This window comes from Rhinoderma darwinii, chromosome 9 (genome assembly GCF_050947455.1).
Source record: "Rhinoderma darwinii isolate aRhiDar2 chromosome 9, aRhiDar2.hap1, whole genome shotgun sequence".
NCBI lineage: Eukaryota > Metazoa > Chordata > Amphibia > Anura > Rhinodermatidae > Rhinoderma > Rhinoderma darwinii.
Window position 1 is genome coordinate 92,566,202 of NC_134695.1, and position 13,146 is coordinate 92,579,347.

Here is a 13,146-nt window from a genome sequence, read left to right on the forward strand (position 1 = left end):
ATGTCTAAGCTGAAATAGCAGAACCTGAGATGAGTCGGGATCTGGTGCTTGGACCGAAGATGTGGAACCGAGAAGTGAAGCTTCCAGCACAGTACAGGGATTAAAGTGTCTATGAGTAAGCCGCCGCCACCACCACACGTAAACCAGTTGGCTGGCAAGAAAGTTCGTGAGGGCCAGTCCACCCTGCCCAGCGGGTAACTGTAGTGTGCCTAGGGCGATTCTAGGTGTACCCCCTGCCCAAATAAAACATCTAAGATCTTTGTCAACGTTGGAGTACAGGGATAACGGTAGCCACACTGATGAATTGTGAACGAGATATAAAAAGCTCGGTAAGGACTTCATCCTAAACAAATTAATTCTGCCTGTAACTTTCAGAGGGAGGGGTTTTCATCTATCAAAGTCTGTTTGAAGACGTTGCACCAAAGGAGCGACATTATCAGGTATAAAGGTACCAATATCACAGCTAATCGCTATACCCACATAAGGAATTTGATCTGCCCACTGTAATGGAGAAGGAAGTGCAGGCGCTCCAGCTGCAACGTTTATCGCCATAATTAAGGATTTTGACCAATTCACACGAAGGCCAGAGAAGGACGCAAATAAATTAAATAGGGACAACATCGCCTGCAAAGATGGACCTGGATCGTTCAGGAATAGTAGAGTATCATCTAGATAGATAGATAGATAGATAGATAGATAGATAGATAGATAGAGAGAGAGAGAGAGACACAGACTCGCTCCTCCATTTCACCCATCTCAAAACCATTTATATCAGGAGAGGCTCTCATAGCTAATGCTAATGGCTCAATGGCCAACGCAAAGAGGGAAGGAGAAAGTGGGCAACCTTATCTAGTCCCTAGCGTGAATGGGGGGGGGGGGACGTGACAATTGGTTTTAACACTCGCTATATGTTGGAAGTATAATAACTCCACCCATCGGATAAATCTGGGTCCAAATCCAAATCTACCTGGCACAGACCACAGATAAGACCGCTCTACCTAATCAAATGCCTTCTCACGATCTAAAGAGGCCACAATTCTGGAGCCACTGGACCCTACAGTAGCTGATATATTAGTGAAGAGCCTTCGAAGGTTAACATCTGTGGCCTTCCCTCGCATGAAACCCGATTGGTCTGGATGAATAAGGTGAGAATTTATTTTTGTCCACAGATTTTATTAGTTGTGCTCTGAAAATTATATAATCACATACAGAGCCGAGTGATAATGAGAACGCTTGCAAGACAGAAAGAAGAACTGGACAGAAATCCAGTAACAAACTACCGTAGCATTCAAAAGATAGTGGGAATGAAGCTGCGGAGTATAAATTACCTGTCTATGGGCTTCATCTCTCTGGGAAACACTGGTCTTCAGGTCCTTATGAAGCTGCTGTATTCTACCATGTCTCTGCCCCAACTCCTCCTGTCTCTCCCGCAACTCCCGCTGTAGTCTATATACCAGTTGTTCTTGGGAATCCAGCTAAATATAGAAAGTGTAATGACAGTGAGGCACCAGCAGGGGAGAGAAGAGATGTACTATTAAAGGCTACGTACACCATTGATGGGCATTTTTTATTTTTATAAAACCGGTCAGTGTGTTTGGTTTAACTTTTTAATTAGTCTTTATTCAAAATCTGTTTTACTTTTTTAGATAGAGCTGCTCTGTATTCTGTATACAGAGCAGCTGTATCTTTCGTTAAATCCTTCTCCCGTCAGGTCCACAGGACTGACTTGTTCCGTGACAGCGGGTCCTGCGGGTCTCTGACACACAGGATCCACCTGTAAACTACCACATCTAAGTTATGAACTTAGATGTGATGGTTAACAGGTGGATCCTGTGTGTCAGAGACATGTCACGGAACAAGTCAGTCCTGCAGAGGGATTTAACGAAAGATACAGCTGCTCTGTATACAGAATACAGAGCAGCTCTATCTAAAAGAAAAAAAAAAAGTAAATACATTTTTCGTGAAGATTAAATTAAAAAGTTACACTAAACATACTGACTGACCGGTTTATTAAACAAAAACAAAAAAAAAACGCCCATCAAAAGTTTGCATAACCTTTAACTAAAATAAATATGGAAAAAAAAAAATGACCATTACCTCAGAGGACAGCACATCTTGGGTGTTTTGTAGGGTGAGCAGTTCATTCTGAGCTGCTCTAAGTTCTGCTTCTCTTCGATCCAACTGACAGGAAAAGAAGAGTTGATAATCAAAAGTGGGTAATATAATGGAAGGTCCCGGCACAAGCACAATGACTCATATCATGCTTAATTACTAAAGATGCGTGAAATCAGCCATGCTTTCTCTTCAAACAAACCTCAACATGGGCCTCATTCAATAACTGAACTCAATACATGAGTGTCAATTGACTCACACGCCACTATATATATATATATAAAGCTGGATAGAGAATCAGCATTCAGCTTACATGAGCATTTATGAGTACTGAGGAGAGAAGAGAGACATGCTGGAGATCGAGCCGTCAGTGAACTCTACTAACGGATTGAACGCTGAGCGGTACAGAGCGGCCTGCAATGTATGTGTCGTAGAAGAAAAAGAACTGCACAACATTTTTAATAAAGGCCTATTGTAAAAATTATTTTTAGCATAAAATAATTTCAATGCAATAAAAACTATGCATTCAAAAAAGGGATCCATAGCCTATAACTAAATATTAACATCACACTTTCTTGAATGTTCGCAGCACCCTGAATATGAACAGTATATACAGCTGGTCATCATAGGGCTCGGTCTCTGCTTTAGTGCCTATAAATCACAATGAAACATTTTACATTGGTCATGTCCAGGCCCATGGACCTTTTATACACATACCTCAGCCTTAAGTAACTCATTGCTTTTGGATACGGAGGAGCTTTCTGGAGGACCACTAGAAACCTGGAGGCAGGACATGAATCACATTACTGACATTTGTATTACTACAAATCACAGACCAACTATCAGTGCACAAAATATAGCCAAACAGCAAAAATGACAACTACACGTAGTAAGAGATAAATCCAGGATACGTGTAAATCCAGAGAGGGAAATACTGCTCACCGCTTGGCTCAGAGCTTTGACCTGGTTCTCCAAATGGTGTTTCTCTTGTAGGTGGATGACGGCCTTAGAGTCCTTCAGAGATATCTCCTGGTGAAGCACAGTAATGGTGTCCTGTAGCTCCTGTAAACGGGCCTCCTTCTCTAGGACCTATCAAGCAATTCCAGTATTTATTTTGGACCCGGTCACTGTGTGGGCTTGATAGAATAGGTATAAACCCCTATGCGCCGGTATAGAATTACTATATGGACACAGTTGTGTGGGTATTGATAACTGTGTGGGTGATTTACTATAAAGCTATATTTAAAGTTTAACAATTATGAGCACTGCTAAAGTATTTTAAAGTGTTTTCAATTGGCAATGTTTAGGCCTCATGCACACGAACGTGCTTTTGCAGCCGCAATTCCCCCGAAAATCCACGGGAGAATTGCGGCCCCATTCATTTCTATGAGGCCATACCCACGACCGTGGTTTTAAACGGTCCGTGCATGGCCCAGGAGCCCGGACAGCAGAAAGAACGGGCAAGTCTTATTACGGCCGTCTTCTGCGGTCCGGGCTCATTGAAAATAATGGCCGCGGCCATGTGCACCACCCGCGATTTTCCGGGCGGTTCGCGGCTGTCACTCCGTGGCCGGCCGACCCGGAAATCACGGCCGTGCACATGGCTACGGTTGTGTGCATGAGGCCTTAGTCTTCAAGGCACGAGAGAGTGTATATAGCAGAAGAGGGAATAGTGGTCAGACAACTGTTCTAAGCCATGCAACATATCCCGTATCAGTGTATTACTGTATGCAATGTCTCACATCACCGTTATTTCACATTAGCTGGAGAGATACAATCATTATTGGTCCACTTCACCAAAAACATCTGCATCTATGATGTAGAAGTCGAGAGACCTTATGGTTGTGTTCACATGTCGCAGACCTCATCCTTTTGCATCTCAAAGGGGTAAAATCCACAATGAAAACCTGTGAAGTGTGAATGTCGACCCCAAATTATAGCCTGTATTATTCTCCAGAGCTGCACTCACTATTCTAATAGGGGCGTATCTTGCAGAATATGACCGATTAAAAACGTTCAGGATGTGGCTCAATCAAAAAATCTGGGACTTGTAAGGGAAAGGAAACACTTTGTAGGGACATAATGACCCTTGACCGCGTTATCAGGATATTCTGTCACTGTGGACGAAACCTTAATGAAGTCTAATTGTAAAGGGAAGTGTCCCATGTGTGTATATGTATGTATATATATATATATATATATATATATATATATATATATATATACACACACACATATCTATCTATTCATATCTATCTATCTATATCTATCCATATATCTATCTATCTATCCATATCTATCTATCTATCTATCCATATCTATCTATCTATCTATCTATCCATATCTATCTATCTATCTATCTATCTATCCATATCTATCTATCTATCCATATCTATCTATCTATATCTATCTATCTATCTATTCATATCTATCTATCTATCTATCTATTCATATCTATCTATCTATCCATCCATATCTATCTATCCATCCATATCTATCTATCTATCTATCTATCTATCTATCTATCTATCTATCTATCCATATCTATCCATCCATCCATCCCTGGTCATGAATAACCGTAGCACAAACAAAGCAGGACAATTAGTTATTGTCCTGCTTTGAATAGAACCGATGGAGACAGGAGATACTGCTTTGATCTCCTGTCTCCATTTTCAACTTCTCTCGCGCTCATGGGTCGTCCGGTGAGGTCATATCACCGCGCCGACCCATGTTAGCAGGGGGCGAGCGCCACTCGCTGCTACGAGCGGACCGGCAGGGTTTAAATAGCCCTGCGTCAGTACGCTCAGGAGCTGCGACCTGCCCTCACCACTCCACCAACGCTGACTCACCTGTCCTGTCACCTGCCCTGCGGACATCCTCTTCACTCCAGCTCCTGTTCCTCACCGCTCCACCAATGTACCTCTCCTGCTCCCCGGCAGCATCCCTCACAGCTACCACTAAGTATCACCCCCCCCCTACACAACGATATATTTAACCCTTACCTCCCCCTATAGAACGAGAATACCCATTGACCCTTCAAACCCTCACATCACCTGAACATTCCCTAGTAAACCCTTTTCCCACCTGCCTGTACATCCCTTGACCCTTTACCTACCTGAACATCCCCTGGTACATCCCTAATTAACCCTCTCTCACCTGCCTGCACATTAAGCCTTTACCTGAATTTCCGCTGGTAACCTTATATCCTCCACCTCCCTTGTTAACCCTTAGTGTACAGGGACAGTTATATTTAGGAGGGAGTGGGACAGAAATAGTGAGCGTGCATGTATTGCAATGTATATATGTATGTTAGGTAAGTGGGTGGTGGTATAGATTAGGATTGTGATACCTTGTTTATACTGTACCACGTGTAGGGTCTGTGTATTCAATACATATTAGGTTATTATGTGTATTGGGATACACGGATATTATACTGTGATTATTTACTGTGTATGGTGTATTTTATATCTAAGGGTATGTTCACACAGAGTTTTTTTACAGGCAGAAAATTCTGCCTGGAAAAATCAGCTCCGGTTTTTTTAAGTGGTTTTGCACCACACGCGTTTTTGACGCGATCTTGGAGGCTTTTATTTTAGCTATCTCTTCAACAGAAAGAAGGAGTAACCGAGAGCGTTTTTTGCCGAAAAACGCGTCAAAAATCGTGGCAAAAACCAGTGTTTATTTCCGTCTCCCATTGATTTCAATGGGGTTTTTGAGGCGGAAAACGCCTCAAGATAGGGCATGTTGCTTCTTTTTACCGTGAGACGATTTTTCCGCTTGCGGGAAAAAAACGCGTCCGCCTCCCATTGAAATCAATGGGAGGCATTTTTGGCCGTTTCTTTGGCGCGTTTTCCGCGTAAAAAAACATGTAACAAAAACTCCATGTGAACTGGCCCTAAGAGTGATTGTTGTTTGTAATAATAAATATTACCCTTTACTATACAATTGTATTCCCTTACTTAGTAGCCAAGCAATTAGATTGACGTTCGTATAAGAAAAAGGTAGGGGAACTAGGCATAACCCTAAGAGAAGGCGGTAGTAATAGTGGGTGACACTAGTCAGTGAACCCCGCTATTATACTAATCAACATACGAGACCAACAGATACCAGTGGTGGAAAACAAAAACTTTTTCAGCAACTATTAAAAATATATATATATGTTTGTTTTTTCCATTTCTTACAGGTCATAAAAACCCACCGAGCTCCTATAACACAATGAGATCGTTTTTCTTCTATACAGGTATCAAGTGTAAAGCCGGCATCACCACAGCAATTTAACCAATTAGGGCTAGAAAATTTCAGCTCTAAAGCCTGCAGAATTGTGAATGCAAACTCTGTAGTAAAATCAAAGCGATCACTCAGGATCAAAATAAAATACTGTTAAAAATACTCTAGGTTATTGTGTCATATTTTGTGCGTTACACTTTGCATCTTGGAAGCATGAACAGGGCGCCTTCAACTTTGTGTTCCTGTGTGACGGCATAGAGAGGTGGTACCATACGGGAATTTTGCGAGTGCTGTATGGTGACACTTTGGCGCTGCATCAGTGGTCATCAAAGCAGACCACTACATAAAGTGGCAAGCAAATTAATGACGGCCCTAATAATAATAGGTTCGCCACTTTCTGGGGTCACTACGAAACCATCTGCATCTCATACACTATAGGAAGGCACGGACTGCGCAGATCACATATCACAGCCTGCACTTCTATCCACCTGTACATGAGCCAAGTCTTGGCAGCAGCTAATGAGTTAGAGGACACTATGAGTGATCTGCATCAGGAGCCATAGGCAACAACTTGCCATTAGACTGGGGCTCACTAATGTACTCGGAGTCCATTACTCAGTCATCTATCAGATGGCCGCAGTTCGTCTTGATAGATTCCAGTGCTCTGTGATCTGTAAGGTGCTGCCAGGCAGATGCATTAGAAGTCTGGAGCTGGGAGGACAGAGCAGGGTGAATACATGGGAGTAGCAGACAGTAAATCTTCCTCTCTCCCAGCAGCTCATCGTGAAAGCTGCAGATTAATGGTAGAGGGATGGAATAGTGTCCACTGTGAATGTGGGAGCTGTAATTTCTACACAGCAGCCTGGAGATCACATCACTCACACCTTCCTCATCTCTACATCATAGTGTAGACAGAGCGGGCCAAAGATGAGCCATAGATGTTCACGCACATATATTGTCGCTGTGGTCGTTTTTCATGGAAGGAGAAATCATTGATCTTCCAACAGAAGGGAATGGTCAAAGTGCATATAGGTAATACAAACAGATTAGCAATTAGCATCCTTACAGCACGGATCACGAATATTTGCAGCCATTTTTTTTATTAATAGCCGTTGCTGAGAGAGCTGGGTCATGACCATCATAGCTCTGCTACTACAAGGGCTTATCGTCCAGCTTTCAAAAACAAAGACAAAAAGAAAAGGGATTTCCAGCACAGATTTGGGGTAGAAAATTCATACTAATGTTTTAGTTTAATTTATAAAACCATCATGTCCCAATTGCCCTCATACCAAAATACAAAAATAGTACATAAAAACCATTAAAAACAACCATAGCAATCCCTTCATCTGAACAACTCCAAGTCCACATAAATGTGCATCACCTAATTCATGAAGTGCAAAAAAGTGTTCTGGCTACGAAGATACGTTAATCCTATATAAATAAATTCCTACAGTAAAACGTCCCGCTTAAATGCCTTATCCACTTGCGGAAGGTTGGTTGATCCCAGTAGGCCTCATTTCAGGGCATAATTGGTAATCTTAGGAAAGTTACGTCACATTAATATCCGTATAGTGAAATATATGAGAAGTCTGCAACGTTTTCCAAGATGTGAATGTGGCAAAAAACCTTTTGTGTGTACAATATGAATCAATGTCCATTCCATAGGCAATTAATTGCAACCAGTACTTATCTTTTTACATGTACTGAGGTGCCTCTCAGGGCTCAGGTGCCTCTCAGGGCTCAGGTGCCTCTCAGGGCCCAGGTGCCTCTCAGGGCTCAGGTGCCTCTCAGGGCCCAGGTGCCTCTCAGGGCCCAGGTGCCTCTCAGGGCCCAGGTGCCTCTCAGGGCCCAGGTGCCTCTCAGGGCCCAGGTGCCTCTCAGGGCCCAGGTGCCTCTCAGGGCCCAGGTGCCTCTCAGGGCCCAGGTGCCTCTCAGGGCTCAGGTGCCTCTCAGGGCTCAGGTGCCTCTCAGGGCCCAGGTGCCTCTCAGGGCCCAGGTGCCTCTCAGGGCCCAGGTGCCTCTCAGGGCCCAGGTGCCTCTCAGGGCCCAGGTGCCTCTCAGGGCCCAGGTGCCTCTCAGGGCCCAGGTGCCTCTCAGGGCCCAGGTGCCTCTCAGGGCCCAGGTGCCTCTCAGGGCCCAGGTGCCTCTCAGGGCCCAGGTGCCTCTCAGGGCTCAGGTGCCTCTCAGGGCTCAGGTGCCTCTCAGGGCTCAGGTGCCTCTCAGGGCCCAGGTGCCTCTCAGGGCCCAGGTGTCTCTCAGGGCCCAGGTTGAGACGTATTGGTCAACCTCTCGTCATAGTGATGATGAAGAGGTTGCTTTGCTGCTTTCATTTCCTGCGGGTCCATTTGGCAAGCATCTCAATATGCGGCCAAAGTTGATGGCACCCAGCGTAGCGTGGGGTTTGAAGTAGGCTGAACCATGGCGTGATGACGTCAGTCACATCCATTCGCTTAGCTATAAGCTGATTGGTTGACACGTTTCCTTCTATACAGGATTTCCTCAGAGCAATTACAGCACAACGTACTGGATATCTATGATTTATAGCTCCCAGATGAGCCGACCTCATAACAATCTAGGCGTTTTTTTTCTTCATTTCAATTCAACAATTATAGTAGATCGTGCCAATTGTTCAATTCATTGGAGCAGATTTATCGATGCAGTGGTGACTCGATTCTGGCAAGTGATGCACCAGATTTCTGGCGCATTTTAAATTTACTGCATTTATTACGAACTTAGTATGTGATCGATAACAGAAGGATCACGCAGGACCCGCTGGTCGATGAAGCCGTCAGTGCCGCTGACGGATTTGGCTTTAAGCGCAAGATACAGCTTCTACGTATCCAGGATACATAGTAAGCTGTATCTCAAAAAGTAGAAACATTTTTAATTAAAAAAAACAATTGAAAGGTTGTTTAAAGAACTAAAAGAAGTGGTTTTATTTACTAGCTACTGTGCCTAAATCGCAAATACACTCCTCACAAAAATCAAAATAATTATTTTCAGTTAATAATTATTTTCGTGAGAAATCCTGTACCCCAGTGGTTATATACGAAGCCGAGACCATAAGGGCTCATGCACACGACATGTAACTGATGGTACTGCACTGTCCTGGAGATCTATATACTGCTATATCTTCATACAATGATATATGAAGTTGTTGTTTTTTCTATGCAGTGTCCATAAACAATAAAAACATGGTGGATATCATATTGTATCCCCCTCTAGATGATCTGTTTCAGTGCTTCTAGGCGGCGCACTATGTAATATATGTGCACAGTACTGAACTTCATGGTCTACAATACGCTTCTGGAATGAATGAGGCCTAAGGAGGATGAGCTTCCTCACAAATTTAAAACCTTCTTTATAAATCTATTCATTGATCTGAAATTAAAGAGGACGTCCAGGTTTAGAAAAACATGGCTGCTTTTTTCTAGAAACAGCGCCATACCTGTCCATAGGTTGCTTGTGGTATTGCAATTTGGCTTTAATGAAGTCAATGGAGTTAAGCTGCAATACCAAGCACAGCCTGAGGAGCGGTGTGGCAATGCTTTAAGACGAAAGCAGCCATGTTTTTCTAATATTAATGTTCAAGCATTTGGTCTCTTGGTCTGATTACACGGGGACGTGATGGTTTCCATGTCTTTACCTTCGCCATGACGATATGAATCCGTTATATAACAGATCCCTACAGATCCCATTACCGTATAAGGCGTCTACCAGGTCCGCGCTATTCTGGTTGTCAAAGAGCAATGTAAGCCTGACAGAGGTGTGAACAATCCTGTACCCGAGTCCCCTCCTTTACCTCTGTACAGAAGCCGATAGACAACGTCACGTTCCCAGCATCCATTAGGAAAATTTTGCAAGCTTCCCCTTGTCTAATTTAATTGTGTTTAACATAAATAAGATGATTCCCCTGGCGTCAGCTGATGTGAGCACACTAACATGTGTACTGTATGTGATTAGGGGGCTTTACCGGGGTCCATAAAGCAACAATCACTTCTAAACAGCAGCGATTATTGCTAGGGGTTGTGATACTTCCAGGTAATGAAGGTGAAAGTTTGATGCATTCGTATGTATTTTATGCATTGCCATTGACAGATCATTTTTACTTCCTCCCAGGCCGTCACTTACATGGTGCTGGATTACTGTAGATGTACAATGTTCCCACAGTCAGGAAATCGGATTGCAAGCTGTAGTGTCAGGAATGAATGAGATTTTATATAATCGGCACCATAGAACTAGACAATAACCTGGGATCGTGCTGTATAGGAGGCGTCTGATCTTACCTCGATGCGGCTCAGTTCCTGGCTGTGAATAACGTCCCTCAGTTGACTGTGCAGCTGTTGTACGAGAAGCTCCTTATTCATCACCAGATCCCTCAGCTCCTCCAGTTCCCGCACGACCCCTCTAAAACAGACACACAAATTAGGAACATGTGCCAAGCAAGCGATCACATGCCATCATCTCACCACAATGGTTTGGCCTCTGTGTTTCCTATTGCAGCGGCCGGGCCCAGATTATATTAATGGAAGTTGACTACTGCATTTTAATTGTCATTTTTTGCAAATCTGGATGAGAAAATAAATTAGGAAAATTGGGTAGAGAATATGGTCTGGGGCTTTGTGTATTAATGAGAGCGTTAAGGCTAACCCTTCACTTGCCATACATGAATTACAGACAATATGGAAGCATATCAGGAAACAATGCCCCCCCCCCCCCTTCCCACAATTTGCAATATATATTGAACCATTTTCAAGATTATGCAATGAAAAAACAACACTTTTTATTTTAACATAATATTTAATTCTATTATTTATTACTATTGGGTTGTGATTCATTGTGGTGTCGAGTGGGATAATATAAGTCCAGGAACAAAAATAAAAAAATAAAATTGAAATAATTCTTAAAAATAATAGAAGAGGAGGTTTAAGCGTTTGTTATAGAATAAATTCTCAGATATACAGAAAACAAAATTTTTTTTTTTTAGAAATATCCCTACCGTTCCATTTCTTTTAAAATGAACCAAATATTTCTCTTTAGGTTTTTTTTTTTTTTTTTAAAACAAATATTTCATTAGCGAGCAGATATTACCAGATGTGAGATTAGCAATAATTGTGTGACTGCTGTAGTTGTCCAGGATCCGGCCCGCTCCCCTCTCACCTATACCTTCATCTGCTCTGTAAATTCAGTCTTTTGATTCGAATTTTTTCATCTTTCACTAGAATTTTGGGTATATTTATTGAGATTTCCAGGCAATCCCTATGAGTCTATGTTAAGAGTATAAGATGGCTGACTCCCGAGAGCCGTTCGTTCATTCATTTATTTATTTTTTTGTTATTAACGTCACCTCTGATTATTAACATAAGAAAATCAGGCCAGTTGCAAATTCCCTTTCATGTCACTGATGGAACATGACAAGTCGCACCCAGGAACTATATGCCCCTTATGCACTGTGGGCTTTCAATGCAAGCGATCGGTGGGCACCCTTTACCACATACAAAGGTATGGGTGACGGCAGAAGAAAACGAGGGGACACAGAAAATTCATATATAAAGACGTTCATGTAAAAAAACAAAACATACGAGGGCGCAGCTTGTAAAAGGTCTTTGCAGAGCTGGCACAGAGAGGAATCAAACCCCCTCACAGCAAATCACTGAGGGAAAAAAAAAAAAAAAAAAAAGACGCTTCCAGACTACTCATAAATTATACAGCTCATCTGCATATTCAAGGCAGGAGACATTATGCAAATGTGGGATGATTTGCACACTGTATTTTTTTTTTTCCTTACCCACAGTACAGATTTAGGCTTTCAGGGGAGGCGGAGAGGACAGGACTTGGTGATGATGGCATCTCTCGCCCTACAATCTCTCTTCCCAGACACAGAGGTCCATGCAAAACAAACACTCCTTCTGGAGAACGGCCTCCAAACAAAGCCTGTATTTGCATGGCTAATTGTGCTGTTAATTAACTGGTTCAGTGCTGGAGACGTTGTCTTCTGCAGAGACGGAAATTTTTTTCAAGGCCTTTTGAGAATGGAGAAAAAGATGCGGGCAGCATGTGGTAAATGAATAGAAAAAGCGGGCAAAGGGATCACGTCCCCTTATCAGGCTGAATATGGAGCATGCCAATGCACACAAACATATACATATTAGTCGTAATGAGAAATCGTCAGGATTTAGGAAATAAGAACGGTGATGGTTAAATGGGGGGGGCGGCTGGGCGAAAGCGCACAACACTTCATAATTATTTCATCTGACGAGGCGTTCTCTGTCCCGGGGGATTATTTTACCTAATTGCAGGGTGTTAATGGGGGGGGGGAAGAATGAGGAGGGGAGGTTTGGGAGAAGTTCAGGATGTCTCTCTTGTCTCAGGGGGAGGGGAGAGGGAGTGCCCAGCGTATTTAGAATAAAATAGCACGGTACTATATAGTCATGCGGAGGCAGTTTCACCACAATTCCTATCAGCTGTTCTCCAATAAGCAGCCAACGTTTTCTTACTGCTATGTTTTTTTTTTCCCCATTTCCTATGCTGCAGGCTTTGCACACCCCCTCCCCCACGCCCAGCAGACCCATGCCAGGCTGCCGCTCATACCCTCTGGGAAAAGTTAACTGTAATTTTTTTTTTCAGCTTTTAAATCAATTAGCCCGTCTGTTAATTAACATCAAGCCGACAGGAGGAGGAGAGAGAGCGAGAGAGCTGCATGGGCGGATGGCAGACGAGCTGGCACGATGCCATCCACTCAGTGGCAACGCCACAGTTTCGTGTGATATCGGCAGCGGGTATATGTCACGGCGGCCAATGAAGTGG

General features: G+C 43.1%; 1 protein-coding gene across 1 annotated transcript in view; it reads right to left on the reverse strand.

Annotated features, from left to right (window-relative positions):
- PMFBP1 (polyamine modulated factor 1 binding protein 1) overlaps positions 1-13,146 on the reverse strand; it is a 104,423-nt gene that overhangs the window by 39,509 nt on the left and 51,768 nt on the right. The window contains exons 5-9 of the mRNA XM_075838504.1: positions 10,626-10,746; positions 3,055-3,201; positions 2,830-2,892; positions 2,098-2,181; positions 1,329-1,475 (exon numbers count right to left, since the gene is read on the reverse strand). Of these exons, the coding sequence (XP_075694619.1) occupies positions 1,329-1,475; positions 2,098-2,181; positions 2,830-2,892; positions 3,055-3,201; positions 10,626-10,746 (562 nt within the window). The remainder of the gene's footprint in view (positions 1-1,328; positions 1,476-2,097; positions 2,182-2,829; positions 2,893-3,054; positions 3,202-10,625; positions 10,747-13,146) is intronic.